Genomic DNA, 16,691 nt, shown 5'->3' on the forward strand with positions numbered 1-16,691 from the left:
AGAGATCCTAATTCATCCCTGTGCAAGAGGAAGATTTAAGATGCATCTGCAGTGGAAAAGGCTCTCCCAGGCTGCTATTTCATAAGGTGCTCTGGGAAGCTTTTCTTTTCTTTAGCCTACAGGAAGGGTCTCTTTGTATTCTTTCCTACTAACATCTCTGGTTTCAGTCCACAGTTCTTCTGATTCACAGGAAATTCAGTTTATTAATGCAAATCTGCTCTTTATGTGCACTTCAAATAAGTCAGAAGTGTTATTTAAATTATAAATCGGCACAACGATTCTTCTAGTGTGTTTTTTTCAGTTTTACTTTAATGTTTGATATTAACAGTTCAAATTTAGTAGCACAATCTGCTCTTGGTCTTATTTTGGCAGAGAGAATATAGCTTCTCCATCTCTTGCTGCCAATTATGTACAGTAGTCTTATTTGATTTCTATATTGACCATATGATGATGTCAATGTGTACAGCTGTCTATTCCTATAGTAAAGACTCTTCCTATCATAAAATGGAAAAGAGAAGAGAAAAGAAGGAAAGAAAAGTCTTGATGAACGATGGAAAAACTCTTAAAATTATTAAGGAAAGGTGAGAAGCAAACGTAAAAGGTATTAGAAATGGAATTTGTAATAGCAGGAATACCTTTAAGTCGTTTTTGTTTCTCAGTGGAAGGCCAGTAACCTACCCTGTTTCCCCTAAAATAAGCCCTAACCTGAAAATAAGCCCTACTATGATTTTTCAGGATGCTCGTAATAAAAGCCCTACCCCCAAAATAAGCCCCAGTTAAGTCAAACCCCACCCTCCACCATTGTGCAGCAACCAGAATAAGATGACATGGCTGCATTTGAATAAATGTAGATCAGTGTATATGGAAAAAAAAACATCCCCTGAAAATAAGCCCTAATGCAGGGTTTTTTGTGTGTGTGTGTTTGTTTGTTTTTGAGCAAAAATTAATATAAGACCCTGTCTTGTTTTCGGGGAAACAGTGTAGGCGTTAGAATCAAATTGAAACTTTAATAGGGATAAATACAAAACAAGTTCCCTAACCACCCCCACTGTATTGACCCACACAAATAATTACCCAGACACCTATCTAAGGTGAAAGGAAAGTTATATTTACTCACTGCTACATAACTGTAGATTTGACAAAGCTCGAGATATTAGTAGAAAGCATAAAGAAAATTAAAAGAAGCAAAAATAAAAAATGGATTACTCTCCCTTAGCCCACATGGCTGAGGAAAATAGTGGACATGGTGCAGAAATGCTTAAAATGTACACACACACACACACACACACACACACACACACACACACACACACACACACACGCACACACACATATTAGGGACGTGGTGGCGCTGTGGGCTAAACCGCGGAAGCCTGTGCTGCAGGGTCAGAAGACCAAGCAGTCGTAAGATCGAGTCCACGCAACGGAGTGAGCGCCCATTGCTTGTCCCAGCTCCCGCCAACCTAGCGGTTCGAAAGCATGCAAATGCAAGTAGATAAAGAGGGACCACTTCGGTGGGAAGGTAACAGCATTCCGTGTCTAAATCACACTGGCCATGTGACCACGGAAGATTGTCTTCGGACAAAACGCTGGCTCTATGGCTTGAAGAGCGGGATGAGCGCCGCCCCCTAGAGTCGAACACGACTGGACAAAAATTGTCAAGGGGAACCTTTACCTTTACCTATACATATATATACTGCCCTCCTGAATATAATTAAGAATGACTGCTTGAAAAAAAGAACAAAAAGAGTTAGTAGTTATAATGGTGGTTACTATAGCAAGATTAATATTTGCAAAGAACTGGAAAAGTGACAAACAAATTAACTTGGAAGAATGGATTAAAGAAATGTGGAGTTTAGCAATTAATGATAAGTTTTTTTAAAAAAATTAAAAATAAAAGTTGTAAAATGATATTACTGGTCACCCAGTCCCAAGGATGAAGGTGGCACAGGTGCGGAAGGTTTAATTTTTAATTTGTATTGTGTATGTTGTTTTGGGAGCTGGACCATAAAGAAGGCTGACCGCCGAAGAACTGATGCTTTTGAATTGTGGTGCTGGAGGAGGCTCTTGAGAGTCCCCTGGACTGCAAAGAAAAACCTATCCATTCTGAAAGAAATCAGCCCTGAGGGATCCAAGGTGGCTTACATCATGAAAAATCAAGGTTTAAAGCTAAAAATAATAAGCATATAAATACTTAAAAAGATCAAACAAATACCACCTTAAAACACAGTAAACCAAAACAAAAATGCATCCAAAGCAGCAAAGGCACAACAACCCATTTAAATCCCCTCCCCCCAGGATGATGGGATCGAGGACTCTCATGGTGATCTTAACACCCAGATAAGCTCATAAAAGGTGATATGTGATCTTTGGGATAGCTTGGACCCAGGCCATTTAAGGCTTTATAGCTTAGAGCTACCACTTTAAATAGCATCTGGAAACCAATTATTGGCAGCCAGTACCTGGGAAGGGTGTCAGGAGACAGGTCTCTCGTGGTCTCGTGGGCTTCCAGAGGCATCTATCTGGTGGGGCCATGGTGAGATACAGGAAGCTGGACGAGAAGGGCCCTTGGCCTGATCCAGCCCAGGGAGGGCTCTTCTGACGTTCTTGTCTGTTATCCCCCCTATCTGTTCAATCTGTTTGCAGAATGTATCATACAGAAATCCAGACTAGATTCAGATGAAGAAGGAGGGAAAATTGGTAGAAGAATCATCCATAATTTAAAATATGCAGAGGATACCATCTTACCAGTGAAAAGCAGCAGTGACTTGAAGTGGCTGTTAGGGGCAGTGAAAGAAGAAAATGCCAAAGCAAGACTGCAGTTGAATGTTAAGAAGACCAGAATCCCAACTGCAGGAGGAGGACACAACTTTTCTGTTGACAATGAAGGGGCCGGAGAGATTTTGTATCCCTTGGCTCAAATCAGTCCAAACGGAGACTGTCGCCAAGAAATCAAAAGACAGAGAGACTCAGAAGGGCAGCAAGGAAGGAACCAGAAAAGATCCTCAAATGTAAGGATGTGCCCCTGGAGAGCAAGAAAAAAGATCATCCGCACTCTCGTCTTCCCCATCATCATGCAGGGTTGTGGAAGCTGAATATTGAAGAAAGCGGACTGGGAAAAACATTAATTTGTGTGAAATGTGCTGCTGGAGGAGAGCTTGGCCGATTCTCTGCAGGTGGGACACTGGGGCCCGGGGGCAGCGGTTTGCTATGGATTCCCTGGGAGGGGAGGCAGAGCTGGGGTGGGGGTTGCGAGGGGTCCGGGTGGCTCGTCAGAGTCTTAAGAGGCGATCCTGGACCAAGTAGGAAGAAACAGGCCTTCTCCCCTTCCCCACAACCGAGCTACGGTTTAAGAATGCGGGTGGCAGCGCGGGCGGGGACGGGCAGGGCGGGGGGGGGCTGGCGGTTGGAGGTGCCCTCGCCGCTTGCTCAGTCCGAGCCCCACTAGGTGACCTCTGCCGCCCCGCCCCCCTCGCCCCCCCCCCCACCAAGCAGGACCTCACGGGCATCTCCTCGCTTGGCAGAGGAGCTGGGGGTGGGTGGGACGTGCGGGTGTGTGTGTCGGGGGGGTGCTAGTTGGCGACAGAGGGGGACCGGAGGCCCCTTTCTCCGGCTCCAGGAGCGGCGGTGGCGCGGAAGCCCCTGGAACCCGGCAGACTGCCGTTGCCAGGGCGATGCAGGCTGGCCCGAGGGCTGCCTCCCCGTGTCCATGGCACCGGGGCTTCCCGCCGCGGCTCCTCGGCCGGTGAGGAGCCCAGCAAAGGTCGGCGAGCTGCCCAGGGAGGACTCGGGACTCTTGTGCCCCCCCCGCCGCCACCAGCAGCCCCAACCTCCTGCCTCGCTCCTCCCGGGGCCCTCCGCCCGGCCGCCGCCCCAGTTCCCTTGGGGAAGAGGGCGCAGCGCGGCCCGGGCCCAGGAAGGAGCCCGGCTTCTCCAGGAGCCAGGCCTGAGAAGCGCGTCCGCGCCGTCGGCGCCAGAGGCCCTCCAGAGCCAGCGAGCGAGCGAGCGACCCCGCCGACGCCGGGCAGGGCACCGGGAGCGCGCCCGCCTGGTTCCGGAGGAGGAGGAGGAGGGAGCCGGGCTTCTTCGGTGCCCTCTGCCAGGCTTTGCCGCTTGGGGCACCGGGAAGGGGGGAGCGCGGCGGCTCCTGGGGCGCCGCCGTCCTCTGCGCTCTTCCCGGGGCGGAACTGCTGCGCCCTCCGGCCTCGCCCCTCGGTTCGCCTGCAATATGGAAGAGGAAGCGGCCGAAGACTGGCCGGCGGAGGCCGTCGAGGCGGAGGCGCCGGGCCGGGAGACCTCCTCCTCCACGGCCCTGGAGGTGGAAGAGGACATCATCCGGCCGCCATCCACGGCCACCGAGGGCGACGACGACGAGGAGACCGTCCTGCCGCGGTCCAGCACCCTGGACGGGCCGGAGGGCTCGAGCGGCGGCGGCGGCACCACCTCGCTCCCCAGCTCGGAGGGGACGGACTCCGGGTCGGAGCGCCCGCGGGCGCAAGGCGGGAGCCAGAGGTCCACCGGGGACCCCCGTCCCTCCTCCTCCTCGTCCTCCTCCGAGCCCCCCGAGCCCCCCACCTCCCCGCTTTCCTGGAAGCGGCGCCAGGCGGGCCTGCAGGCGCTGGAGGAAGAGGACGGCCACGAGACGAGCGACGAGGCGGCCACGGAGCCCGACCCGAGCGCCTCGGCTGCCCTCGAGACCGGCCCGGCGGCGCCCAGGAAGGGCAGGAAGGCTCCCGCCAAGAAGGGCGCCCCGAGTGAGTGGCCTCCCCTCCCTCCCTCCCTCCCTCCCTCGGTCTCGGCCAGCCCGCCTGTCCCGGGAGGGTCCGGGCTAGCGCGGGAACCGGGCGGGCTGGGAGCCGACGGGCGGGCGCTTGGTCGGAGGGGCGCGAGGGGGTCTCCGGACGGGTCCTCGGGCGCTTCTGACGGCCTCCGTTGCTGTCCTGCCCTTTTGCCCCGAGAGGCGCTCCAGGACGCTCCCTCGGCAGGGGAAAGCCGGGAGGGAGCCCGCGGGCCCTGCGCTCCCGACCAGCGGGCCTCTCCTGCAAAGCCCTCCAACTCGCTGCCGGCCCATCCGCACGGCCCCCCCCGAGAGCGCGGCAGGGTTTTCTCGTTCCCTCTGTGGATTGGGCCCTGAGCCGGGCCTTTCTCTCCCCAGGCTACGTGGGGAGGCCCATCGTCCCCGCGGAGAAGGCCGAACTGGTGTCCGTGGCCAAAGCGGTGCACCGGGAGGACTTTGGCAAAAACGTCAAGGCGCTCTTCCACCTGGAGAAGCAGGCGGCCCTGAAGTCCATGGAGACAGGTGGGCTCCGGCCAGAGTCGGGTGGGGGGGCTCCCCCCTGAGGTGATGCCCCCCCCCGCTGCCCGCTGCTCGGGAACAAGGAACAACCCGGCATGGGGGGACCCCACAGAGGCCTCTTATTTCCCCGGATCCTTCCGGGAAGCCATGAGTCTAGAACCTCTCTCTCTCTCTCTCTCTCTCTCTCTCTCTGTTGAGGAACCTGCTTTCTTTCTTCTGGTGTAAGGCATGAGACTCACTGGCCTGGGACACCACCACCGCCCCCAGATAGGGTTCCCTACCCCCCAACCTAGACATACCAAAAAGGTGACCCTAATCCCCTGGATGAGTTGGGGGCCTGGGAGACGGCCTGGTACTGAGTCCCACCCTCTGAGGGATTTCAAGCGGGTGGCTGCTTTCTGGGGCCATGGGGCGAAGGAGGAGGCTTTCCTGGGCTGGATACCCCACGTTTGAGCAACCAGACCCCCAGACTCTTCTTCCTGTGGAGAGGAGAGGAGGCACACCCTCGGCGCACTCCCGAGGGGGAGGAGATGTCCCTCGTGGGGGAGTGGAGGAAGGCCCCCCTGGGGTGGGCAACTGGGGGGGTCACAGCCCAGTCAGCACTGGAAGGAAAGAGGGCGGCAGGGGAGGAGCCCTCTCGGCGGCTGATGTGGGGCTAGAAAGAGGCTCCCTGGGAATATATATCTGCAGACAGGGAGCTGGTGGGTGTGTGGGGGGGGAGGGGCCTGGTCTTTGGGGCCCAGCCCCCCAAAACGAAGACGGGCCCTCTGCCTGCGAGAGACCCGGCTGGCGGGACCGCGCTGCCTTTCCCGCAGGCCTCTACATTGGCTGGCGCTGCCCTGAGTACCTGTGGGACTGTTTCCGTGTGGGTGACGAGTCCAAGTGCTTCTGTGGGCATCTGCTGAAGCGGCATCAAGTCTGTGTGGGTAAGTGAGGGCAGAGCTGGTGGGGGAGCCCGGGGGGGGGGGCCTGGAGTGCAGCCGATGGCCCGAGTGGGCTCAGAACAGGATGAAGGCCTCGCTAAAGGAGGCCAAAAGGCTGGGGGCGCCCCAGAGCTCTGTTTGCAGCCCCTGTGACCAGAAAGAGAGCACCCGCTTGATTCTCGGAGGCCGACTGCCTCTAGACAGGGTGGTCCCATTGACTCATCCTCACCAAGAGTCTCTGACAGGTGTGCCTGATGCTCCTTGCCCCCTCCTCCTCCCCCCACCCTCTTAGCTGGCCCAAATATTTGCAAGCTCACCAAGTCTGCATGTTCACATTCATCATCCGCTGCACATCTTTTTCACCGTCTTCATTCCGGTTGGCAGCGGCTGCTGTGACTGAGCCCCTGCAGGCTAACCTCTGCCTGGTGGGGCCCATGGGGTGGGCCTGGGAGCAGAACTTCCAAGGAGGTGAACACTGGCCCAGTGCCCTTCGGTTACAAGGACACACAGCCCTGGCCTGTTGGAGTCAAAGACCCAAAGAGAAAACCATTCCTGCTTGCCAGTGATGTAGCCCATCCAGACATTTCTCAAGCCCTCCACGCCCCTTGTTTGCTGCTTCCCCCCCCCCAGACCCCTTCTCCCCTGGCTGCAGGAAGGCTCAGGCTGCAGCAGATGGGGCACCCCCCCCTCCGGCCTGCTGCCTCCCTGACTGGCATGCTTTGCGTTTCAGAGAGGCGGGCAACTGTGCCCTGCACCCAGCCAGAGTGCAAATGCCAGTCCTTCACCTTTGTCCCATCGCGCCCAGAGGAAGTGGGTGAATTCTGGCTGCAGAGAAGAACCGGCTTTGAGGCAGCTGCTTGGCGAGCCAAATGTCGGTGCAAACACACTCATGAGGAGCACACGCCAACTGGAGCTCGTGCCTGCTGTGCCCGAGGTGGGTGTGACAGGCGTTGCTGGGAGGGGGCTTCGCCCAAGGGGAAGCCATCCTGCCCAGGCTCCTTGTGGAAAAGGACCCAAAAGGAAGGCAGCTGGCACATGCCACCTACGGCACAGAGCCCATGTTCAGGCTGCCCAGCTGGGGCCCCTGGAAAAGTGCCACCAGAGAGAACCGTGCAAGGAAGGGGGCCGCTGCAGAGCCTGGAGGGGAAAGGGCAGGAAGACGTAGGCATTATTTCTCAAAAGGGGCCATTTCACCCTTCCAGGAATGCCAGCAAGTGGCCTGGCTGTGAGAGGTATGAGGTGACGGGCTTTATAGTACCAGCAGAGAGGAATATCTTGATTGCTTTAACTGTGCAATGGAAACACCAGCAACTTGGGGATTTAAATTTCAGTAGCAAGTCTCCAAGGACAGTCCACCGATCTCTCCTTTATCTCTGGTGGTGGAATTAAGGAACTTTCTGGAAAATTTAAAAAAATCTAAAGAACACATTAAAAAGTAAAGAGATAAGTAGATTAAAAGACTGGATAGAGAAGATAAGAGGAAAAGAGGACATAAAAAAAGTACTAGAAGGGATTTCATGGTTAAATTTAATCCAATTAGAAAGGTGGACAAGAGAATGGTATACTAAAGAAGGGAAAGGCAGAAAAATGACAAAATTTGAAGATTATAGAAAAAAGATTTAAATCAGAGGAAAAGACAGAAAGAAAAGGAACTGTAAGCCAAATATATAAATTATTAATTCAAGTTGAACAGGGTATTCTAGGATTAAAAATGCAATGGCAAAATGATTTTGACAAAGAAGCAATAGGAGAAGAATGGGATAAAATATGGGATCAGAGAATTATGAAGAACATGTCAGTAAGGATAAAAGAAAATTGTTATAAAGTAATATGGAGGTGGTATTTAACGCCGGTCAAAATCAATATAATGGATAAAAGTGTGTCAACATTATGTTGGAGATGTAAAAAAGAGAAGGGGACGTATTTACATATGTGGTGGTTATGTGAAAAAAGAAAGAAAGAATGGAATTTAATATTTAAAGAAGTATCTGAAATAATTGGATTGAATATTCAAGTGTCTCCTGTAATAGCCTTACTGAACCTGATTAAGGAAGATCAATTGGTGAAAGAAAATAAGGATTTAATAGTAATGATGATTACGGCAGCAAGGATAATTTTTGCAAGGAACTGGAGAAATGATAATCAATTTAACTTAGAGGAATGGTGTAGAGAATTATGGGACATGGCAATTAATGATAAACTGACATGTGATATGAAAATAAGTAGGGGCCAAATGAAAAATAACGATTTAAAGAAAATATGGAATGTATTTTTGGGACATGTATTTCGGAGAGGGAGGGGGTTTACACCAAGGGAAGAAACAATGAAATTTTGGAGTGAAAATGGATGGAACAAAGTATAATGCTAGTCCTGAAGGTGATGGGAGCACATGGGTAATTGTATTTTATTGTATTGTATTGTATTGTATTGTATTGTATTGTATTGTATTTTTATATAGGTTTTCTTTTTTGTGTAGTAGTAGGTTTATTTTGTATTAATAAATTTTTACAAAGGAAAAAAAGCAAGTCTCCAAGAACACCCCCACCACATTTAAACAACTTAAGCAGTTCCTCAGACACTGCTTTCAATATAAGAAGAAAACTCAGAAAAATTATAGGTACGGTCCCAGGGCTGGCGATTCTAACAGGAAAAGCAGTCCAAGATGGATGGGAGTTTTTTAAAAAGGACATTCTAAAGGCACAACTACATACAATTCCAACAAGAAAAAAAGATGGAAGACATCAAAAAAAAGTCCAGTGTGGCGTTATGAAAAACTCAGAGATGACCTGAAAACAAAAAAGGACACATATATAGGAAGTGGAAGGAAAGCCAGGCCACAAAAGAAGAATACAGACAAGTAGCAGGAAATTGCAGTGATGGCATTAGAAAGACAAAAGCTGAAAATGAGCTGAGGTTAGCAAGAGATGCTAAAAGCAACAAAAAAGCCTTATTTAGGTTGTTGTTTAGTCATTGAGTCATGTCCGACTCTTCATGACCCTGTAGAGCAGAGCAGTGGTTCTTAACCTTTGTTACTTGGATGCTTTTGAACTGCAACTCCCAGAAACCCCAGTCAGGACAGCTGGTGGTGAAGGCTTCTGGGAGTTGCAGTCCAAAACCCCTGAGTAACCCAAGGTTAAGAACCAGTGGAGCAGAGCACGCCAGGCCCTCCTGTCTTCCACTGCCTCCCGGAGTAAGGTCAGATTCACGTTGGAAGCTTCCATGACACTATCCAACCATCTTGTCCTCTGTCATCCCCTTCTCCTCCTGCCCTCACACATTCCCAACATCAGCATCTTTTCCAGGGAGTCTTCTCTTCTCATGAGATGGCCAAAGTATTGGAGCCTCAGCTTCAGGATCTGTCCTTCCAATGAACCCTCAGGGTTGATTTCCTTCAGAACGGATAGGTTTGTTTTCTTTGCAGCCCAGGGGACTCTCAAGAGTCTCCTCCAGCACCATAATTGATAGGGGATGTAGGGAATGATTATCAGATTTGCAGATGACACAAAATTGGGTGGAATAGCTAATACCTTGGAAGACAGGAACAAAATTTTAAAAAAAATCTTTATAGGCTTGAGCACAGAATGAAATTTAACAGAGATAAGTGCAAATTCTACACATAAGGGGAAAAACAGTTACAATATGGGGGTTACGTGGTTCAATAATATTACAAGTGAGAAGGAACTTGGAATCATCTGTAGATCACAAGCCAAATATAATCCCACAGTGTGAATTGGCTGCAGAAAAAAAAGCAAATGTAATTTTAGGATACATTAATGGAAACATAGTCCCCAAATTCTGTGAAGCACTAGTTCTCTTCCATTTGGTACTGATTGGGCCTCATCTTGAGTACTGTCTCCAGTTCTGGACACCACAGTTTATGAAGGATGCCGATAGATTAAGTTCAGAGGAGTGCAAGAAGGATGATCAGGGGACTGGAAACCAAGGACTGGGAGGTAAGATGGAAAGAGCTGGCCATGTTTAGCCTTCAGAAAAGAAGATTGAGGGTAGAAAGGATAGCACTTTTCAAATACTTTAAAGACTAACATACAGAAGAGTGGCAGGATCTGTTCTCGATCATACCAGAGTGCAGGACACATAATAATGGGCTCAAGCTACAGGAAGGCAGATTCAGGCTGAATATCAGGAAGAACCTCTTAACTGTTAGAGCAGAACAATGATGAGTCCCATGACCTAGAGGGGTGGTGAGAGCTCCATCACTGGAGGCATTCAAGATAAATTTAGAGGATCCTCCCTCAACTCTGCCGTTATTTGCATTCCTGCCCTGAGCCGGGGGGGGGGGGGAGGCTGGACTCCATGCCTCACTGGCCCCTTCCAACTCCATTGTTCTGCAGTTCTCTGAAAATTGACCTGTACTCACTGACTTCAAAATTGTAGGCTTGAACTTTGTTGGAACGTATGGGAGGCTCCCAGTAGAAGGAATGAAATGAAAAAATGGTTAAAAGAGTAAAACAAAACTGGGCTCTCTCAAGTTACCTGGCTGGGAGAACAGGGTGGACCTAAGGAGAAACTCAAAAGAGCATTCCTTCCTCTTAGAAACCTGTGGTGCATAAAATAAAAGCAGTAAAAAAACAACTGACGATAGATAAAGGGTCATTTTCGCCCATCTATCAAAGAAAAAGTGCTAATTATCTGGTCAAGGAGGGGAGTGGCGAGCTACCCAGCATGTTAGTTAACAAGCACTTCCTGCCTCTCGGGTGATCAGGCACTAATCTGCATGTTGAATTGGTAATTAATTCCAACACTGGCTTGGTGGTTTCTATTTTCACTTCACAACAACCCTGCGAGGTTGATTAGTAGTGACTGTTCCAAGGCTCATCTCAGTGTGAACTCTACCACTCATGGGGTTGTGGCCTGGGGGGGCTTTTCCTATCGACGGACCCTTTCCTGGCGAGGAAGAAGGAACCTCGGATGGGCTGCCATCAGCCAGGGTGACCCTCCGGACAACTCATCCACGGGTCCAGCTGAGCAGGTCTAAGCCCTTCTGCTAAAGTGGCCACTCATTCGCCCACAGCCTTCCAGGGTTTATTTTTAAATGATGTTGGTTTCTCTCACACCAAACACACGGACACCCCCAAAATATTGGGAGTCGCTTTTGGTGGGCGTCTCGCCTCAGCCAAGAGGAAGCGACAGCACATGGCAGAGGCAGACCAGACGCCCACCCTGACCCCCAAGAGTCACACGGCCCCAGAGAGAGAGAGCCGCCAGGGCCCGCCAGACATGGGGACAGGGGGTCTCGAGGAGGTGTGGAAGCCGAGCGGAGCGTGATGGTCCCTCCCCGGCAGGCAGGCAGGCAGGCAGGCAGGCAGGCAGGCAGGCAGGCAGGCAGGCAGGCAGGCAGGCAGGCAGGCAGGCAGGCAGGTAGGGTCCAACTGCAGCATCTGTGGGCAAGGCGGAGGTAGCTCACCGCAGAGCCGCCTAAAGGCAGCCGTGGGCCAGGAGCGAGCCCACTGAAGGGCAGGGCAGGGGAGAGGACCGAGGGCCTGGCCTGGACAGGGTGGAGGCGCTCCGCCTTGCCTGTGGGGGTTGCCGGGCGTCCGAAGCCTTGGGGAGGGGGAAGATGGGTATCAGTGGGGCAGTTCTAGAGGAGGGGACCATTGGGTATCTGGGGTGTGAAGTGGCAAGGACCGTTCCCCGTGCCATTAATAAAGGGCCCCCAACGCCTCATCGCCAGGCTAAGGGTTTGGCCCTGGACGGATGCCACTGACGGGTCAACTCTCCCCCTTCTAGGCTGCTCCTGCATGGCCTTCGCCTCCAACTTCCTCTGTGCAGCCTGCGACCGGCGCTGGGAGGAGCACGAGACTTTCTTTGAATCTGAGGAGACGCGCCGCAAGGGTGGCCGGCCATGCGGTAGGCTGTGTGCTAGGGGAGGGAGGGCGGGTGGGGGTCTGTGGGATGGCCCACCCTGAGGATGCCTTTCCAGGCCCTTCTGCCTGAATCGGACGACCGCCTCAGTGCCTCTGGCTCAGGGCTGCCCCCTCTTCCTGTCCGGACCTCTCGGCCCCCTCAGGAAGGATCCCCTTTTTTCAGCTCCCAAGCCACCCCATCCCATGAAAGCCACTTGTCCTGCCACTCAGCTATCCTGAAACCCACCAAAGCCTGCAAAACATCATCAAGAGCCGTCCCACGTGGCACGCCTTGCCATCATCTAGCCTGGCAGGACCTTGTCCGGCCGCACCTGCTCTGCTCTGCAGTGCAGGAGCTCCCACCGTGCAGGCAAGAAGAAGCCCGGCTGCCCGTTCCACCTGGGCCCCCGGTGGGCATCTCCTAGGACCGTGCCAGGCTTCCGTCCATTTCAGCAACAAACAGATGCCCGCTCCTCGGAAGCCACTGGGCTGAGCCCCAGGGGAATGGCCTCCAGGGCACCATTCAGAGACCCCCCCATCCCAGCCCCAAGGAGGCGTTTTCTCCTCCCCGCCTCCATAACCCAAGAGCCCATTAGCTGTAGCTGAACGGTGAGGATTTAGGATCAGCTGCACATTTTCCTTCACCCGGGCCAAGGTTCCTGATGGCGGCCAACCTGGATGCTTTACACATACAGTAATGGTGAGATCCAGGTCATGGTGCCAAGGGGTATTTCGCTCACGCACCCTGGGTGAGGCAGTGGGCCTTTCCATCACACCGGCTGGGGAAAGAGCTGATGAGGAGTGTCCAGCTGGCCAGTGGGCTTGATCCTGGGGAGCCTCTTTGGCCACCCGGGGAACCGAAGGCGGGTCCCGGAAGGGCTGGGGCCTCCTCCTGCCTTCGGCTCCTCGTGGGTTCTTAGGGGCTCCTGTTTGGCTCTCCCTGGAGAATCCCGGGGTCTTCCCACCATGGAGCCAAAATGGGATCTCAGACGGGCAAATGGGGCCCATTGCGTCCTGGTCGCTGAGCCCGGGCCTTGTCCCCCACGGAGGCTCCGTCCTGCACCGCCTCGCCCAGCACGGTGGGGTGGCCACCCAGGGGGCTCCCCAGCTCTCCCCCCCCACACACACACACTCCAGGGCTTCCTCCCGGCCCGCCGTGTCCCACCGTGGCTTCTCTCTCCCCAGGAGAAGCCTACCTGCCGTTTGCTGAGATGCCCGACCTGCGCGATGCCGTGCTGACTGGGGCCCCTGTGGTGAACCACCCGTCCCGCTGGGCTCTGCCGGGGCAGGAGCCCCCGGCCCGGCCGCCCCCCTCCGTCTCACCCGCTCTGCCTCTTCCCCCCTCAGGGCCCCGGAGGCTCGTGGAGGAGAAAGACGACAAGAAGGCCTGAGGACGGCCGACAGAGAAGCCGCCCCTGCCGGAGGCAATAAAGACCGCTGGCGGTCCCTCGCGGGACCCCCGTGTCCAGCAGGCTCTGTGTGTGTGTGTGTGTGTTTGTGGGTTCTGCTGGGCTGCAGGGGGTGGGGGTGGCACTTTACTTCTGCTTGACCTGCCAGCCCCCCCCCCAAGACATCTAGGGCAGCCCACCACTGCCCTCCCATTTGGGAAAGGCCCACCCCTCTGGCCCACCCCAGGCCGCCCGGACCTTGTGCTGAGGCTGAGGCTGGCCAGGCCATGCAGGTGAGGGGCCACTTCCTCTTTCCCCGTCTGCAGTGAGCATGCCCCCCCCATCCCTTGCCCCAGGCCAAGGGGGGGATAAAGAGATGCACCAGGCTGGGCTGGGCTGCCCTGAGCTGCAAGGCTGCCTTTCCTCACAAAGACAGGCGAAGATCCTGCATCTCCACAGGTGCCCTTGGACCATCATCCTCCAGGGGCCAGGGAAGGATGCCCTCCCCCCCCCCCCGGAGAGTGGCCTTCAGTTCCAGAATTTTGCAAGAGGCCCCAGATCCTGCCCGAGGTCCTGAATGCCAAGCGGCTCCTTGTGGGGGAGGCATGATCAGCTCTCTTGCTGCTGCTGCTGCTGCCACCGCTGCCACCCTTTCCTCCCCACCCACCCCCCAGCTCCAAGCCGAGTCACAGACCGGAGGGAGGAGAAACTAGAACCCCTGTCAGGGGTGGGGTGGCTGGGGTTCTGCAAGAGCAGGGCCAAATGCTGGGGAGAGAAGCCAGAATCATTTGGGCAGGAGAGGATGTTTGTCTTCTCCCTTCTGGAACGGCTTTAAGGGAAACGGCCGGCCACAGAATGGGAGCCTGGAGAGTGCCATCCTGACCTAAAGCAATGACCTTTACTAGGGCCAACAGACCAGGCAAAGGCGCTGCTCCTGCTCCGTGAGTGATCCCTGCTCAAGGCACTGGACCCAGCCTGGTGAATGGCCACCCACCAGCCACCCAAACGCAGGTGGCCCCAAGAGGCTCCCCTCGCCCCCCACCATTGACCACTGCTGCCCCTCCCTTCTCCAGATGATGCTAAGGTTTATGACTCTGTTCTCTATGTCTCTATGAAGCGTATTTCCAATAAACATAATTAGAAAGGTCAAAAGCACCTTCCACCATGGAGTGCAGTTTCTCCACCCCTCCCTCCTAAAACTCTGCCAGCCTGCAGAGACCTTGGACTTTAATTAACATAACCCCAGCAGGACAATAGGAGGACCATGATTGCTGCTTTGATTTGCATCTCAACAAGAACCCCTTCTGGTCCGCACAGCCACCTAGAGTGGTCTTAATTGACTAGATAGGCGGGATATTAAATAAATAAATAAATAAATAAATAAATAAATAAATAAATAAATAAATAAATAAATAAATAAATAAATAAATAAATAAATAAATAAATAAAATAAATACTCAAATTTACATCGATTCCTCCCCTTTGGACACTCTGAAACTCCGAGCACCTGGACAGTTAAGGTAAAGGTTCCCCTTGACAATTTTTGTCCAGTCGTGTTCGACTCTAGGGGACGGTGCTCATCCCTGTTTCCAGGCCATAGAGCCAGCATTTTGTCCGAAGACAATCTTCCATGGTCACATGGCCAGTGCGACTTAGACACGGAACGCTGTTACCTTCCCACCGAAGTGGTCCCTATTTAGTGGTCCCTATTTATCTACTCGCATTTGCATGCTTTCGAACTGCTAGGTTGGCGGGAGCTGGGACAAGCGATGGGAGCTCCCTCAGCCACATGGATTTGATCTTACAGCTGAAGATTTACAGACCTTACAGCACACAGGCTTCTGCGGTGAACCAATTCCTCTATGGTAATGAGCTTCCTCATTAGCATAGATCCCAACCCCAAAGATGGGCAGCACCAAAGAATGCTCCAACTACTGTACAATTGCACTCATTTCACACGCTAGCAAGGTTATGCTCAAAATCCTACAAGGTAGGCTTCAGCAGTATGTGGACCGAGAACTCCCAGAAGTACAAGCGGGATTAAAAACGGGCAGAAGACCTAGAGACCAAATTGCTAACATGCACTGGATTATGAAGAAAGCCAGAGAGTTCCAGAAAAACATCTACTTCTGCTTCATTGACTACGCAAAAGCCTTTGACTGTGGAGACCAGAGCAAACTATGGCAAGTCCTTAAAGAAATGGGACTGCCTGACCACCTTACCTATCTCCTGAGAAATCTATACGTGGGACAGGAAGCAACAGTTAGAACTGGATATGGAACTACTGATTGGTTCAAAATTGGGAAAGGAGTACAACAAGGCTGTATATTGTCCCCCGGCTTATTTAACTTATATGCAGAATACATCATGCGAAAGGTAGGACTGGAGAAATCCCAAACCGGAATTAAGATTGCTGGAAGAAATATCAACAACCTCCGTTATGCAGATGATACCACTCTGATGGCAGAAAGTGAGGCAGAATTAAAGAACCTCTTCATGAGGGTGAAAGAGGAGAGCACAAAAGATGGTCTGAAGTTCAACATCAAAAAACCTAAGATCATGGCCACTGGTCCCATCACCTCCTGGCAAATAGAAGGGGAAGATATGGAGGTGGTGACAGATTTTACTTTCTTGGGCTCCATGATCACTGCAGATGGTGACAGCAGCCATGAAATTAAAATATGCCTGCTTCTTGGGAGGAAAGCAATGACAAACCTAGACAGCATCTTAAAAAGCAGGGCCTGGCGTGCTCTGGTCCATGGGGTCAGGAAGAGTCAGACGTGGCTTAACTACTAAAGAACAACAATGAGCTTCCTGAATTGTTCATTAACTACCATGCCTGGGTGAAACAAAGCAACTAGCCACAGGGCTATTGTGAGCACAGAAGTAATGGACCAGGGGGTGGATTCACCTCCATCTGTTACCAACTCCACACAAGAATTGGAGGTTGTTCATGACTTTGTGTACCTTGGCTCAACGATCTCTGACACTCTCTCCTTAGATGTCGGAGCTGGATAAATGCATTGGCAAAGCAGCTACCATGTTCTCTAGACCAGTGGTTCTTAACCTTGGGTTATTCAAGTGTTTTTGGACTGCAACTCCCAGAAGCCTTCAGCACCAGCTGTGCTGGCTGGGGTTTCTGGGAGTTGCAGTTCAAAAACACCTGAGTAACCCAAGGTTAAGAACCACTGCTCTAGACTCACAAAGAGAGTATGGCTCT

The 16,691-nt window shown here is 52.6% G+C and overlaps 1 protein-coding gene across 1 annotated transcript; it reads left to right on the top strand.

Moving 5' to 3' along the window:
• The first annotated feature begins 3,593 nt into the window (after nucleotides 1-3,593).
• On the top strand, nucleotides 3,594-13,554 carry FAM221B (family with sequence similarity 221 member B). The gene is made up of 6 exons (XM_072993099.2): nucleotides 3,594-4,754; nucleotides 5,156-5,299; nucleotides 6,112-6,222; nucleotides 6,950-7,153; nucleotides 11,968-12,087; nucleotides 13,269-13,554. Exons 1-6 carry the CDS (start codon nucleotides 3,710-3,712, stop codon nucleotides 13,472-13,474), a joined length of 1,830 nt encoding a protein of 609 aa, XP_072849200.2. The 5' UTR covers nucleotides 3,594-3,709; the 3' UTR covers nucleotides 13,475-13,554.
• Nucleotides 13,555-16,691: the final 3,137 nt, after the last annotated feature.

This window comes from Pogona vitticeps, chromosome 2 (genome assembly GCF_051106095.1).
Source record: "Pogona vitticeps strain Pit_001003342236 chromosome 2, PviZW2.1, whole genome shotgun sequence".
Lineage (NCBI taxonomy): Eukaryota > Metazoa > Chordata > Lepidosauria > Squamata > Agamidae > Pogona > Pogona vitticeps.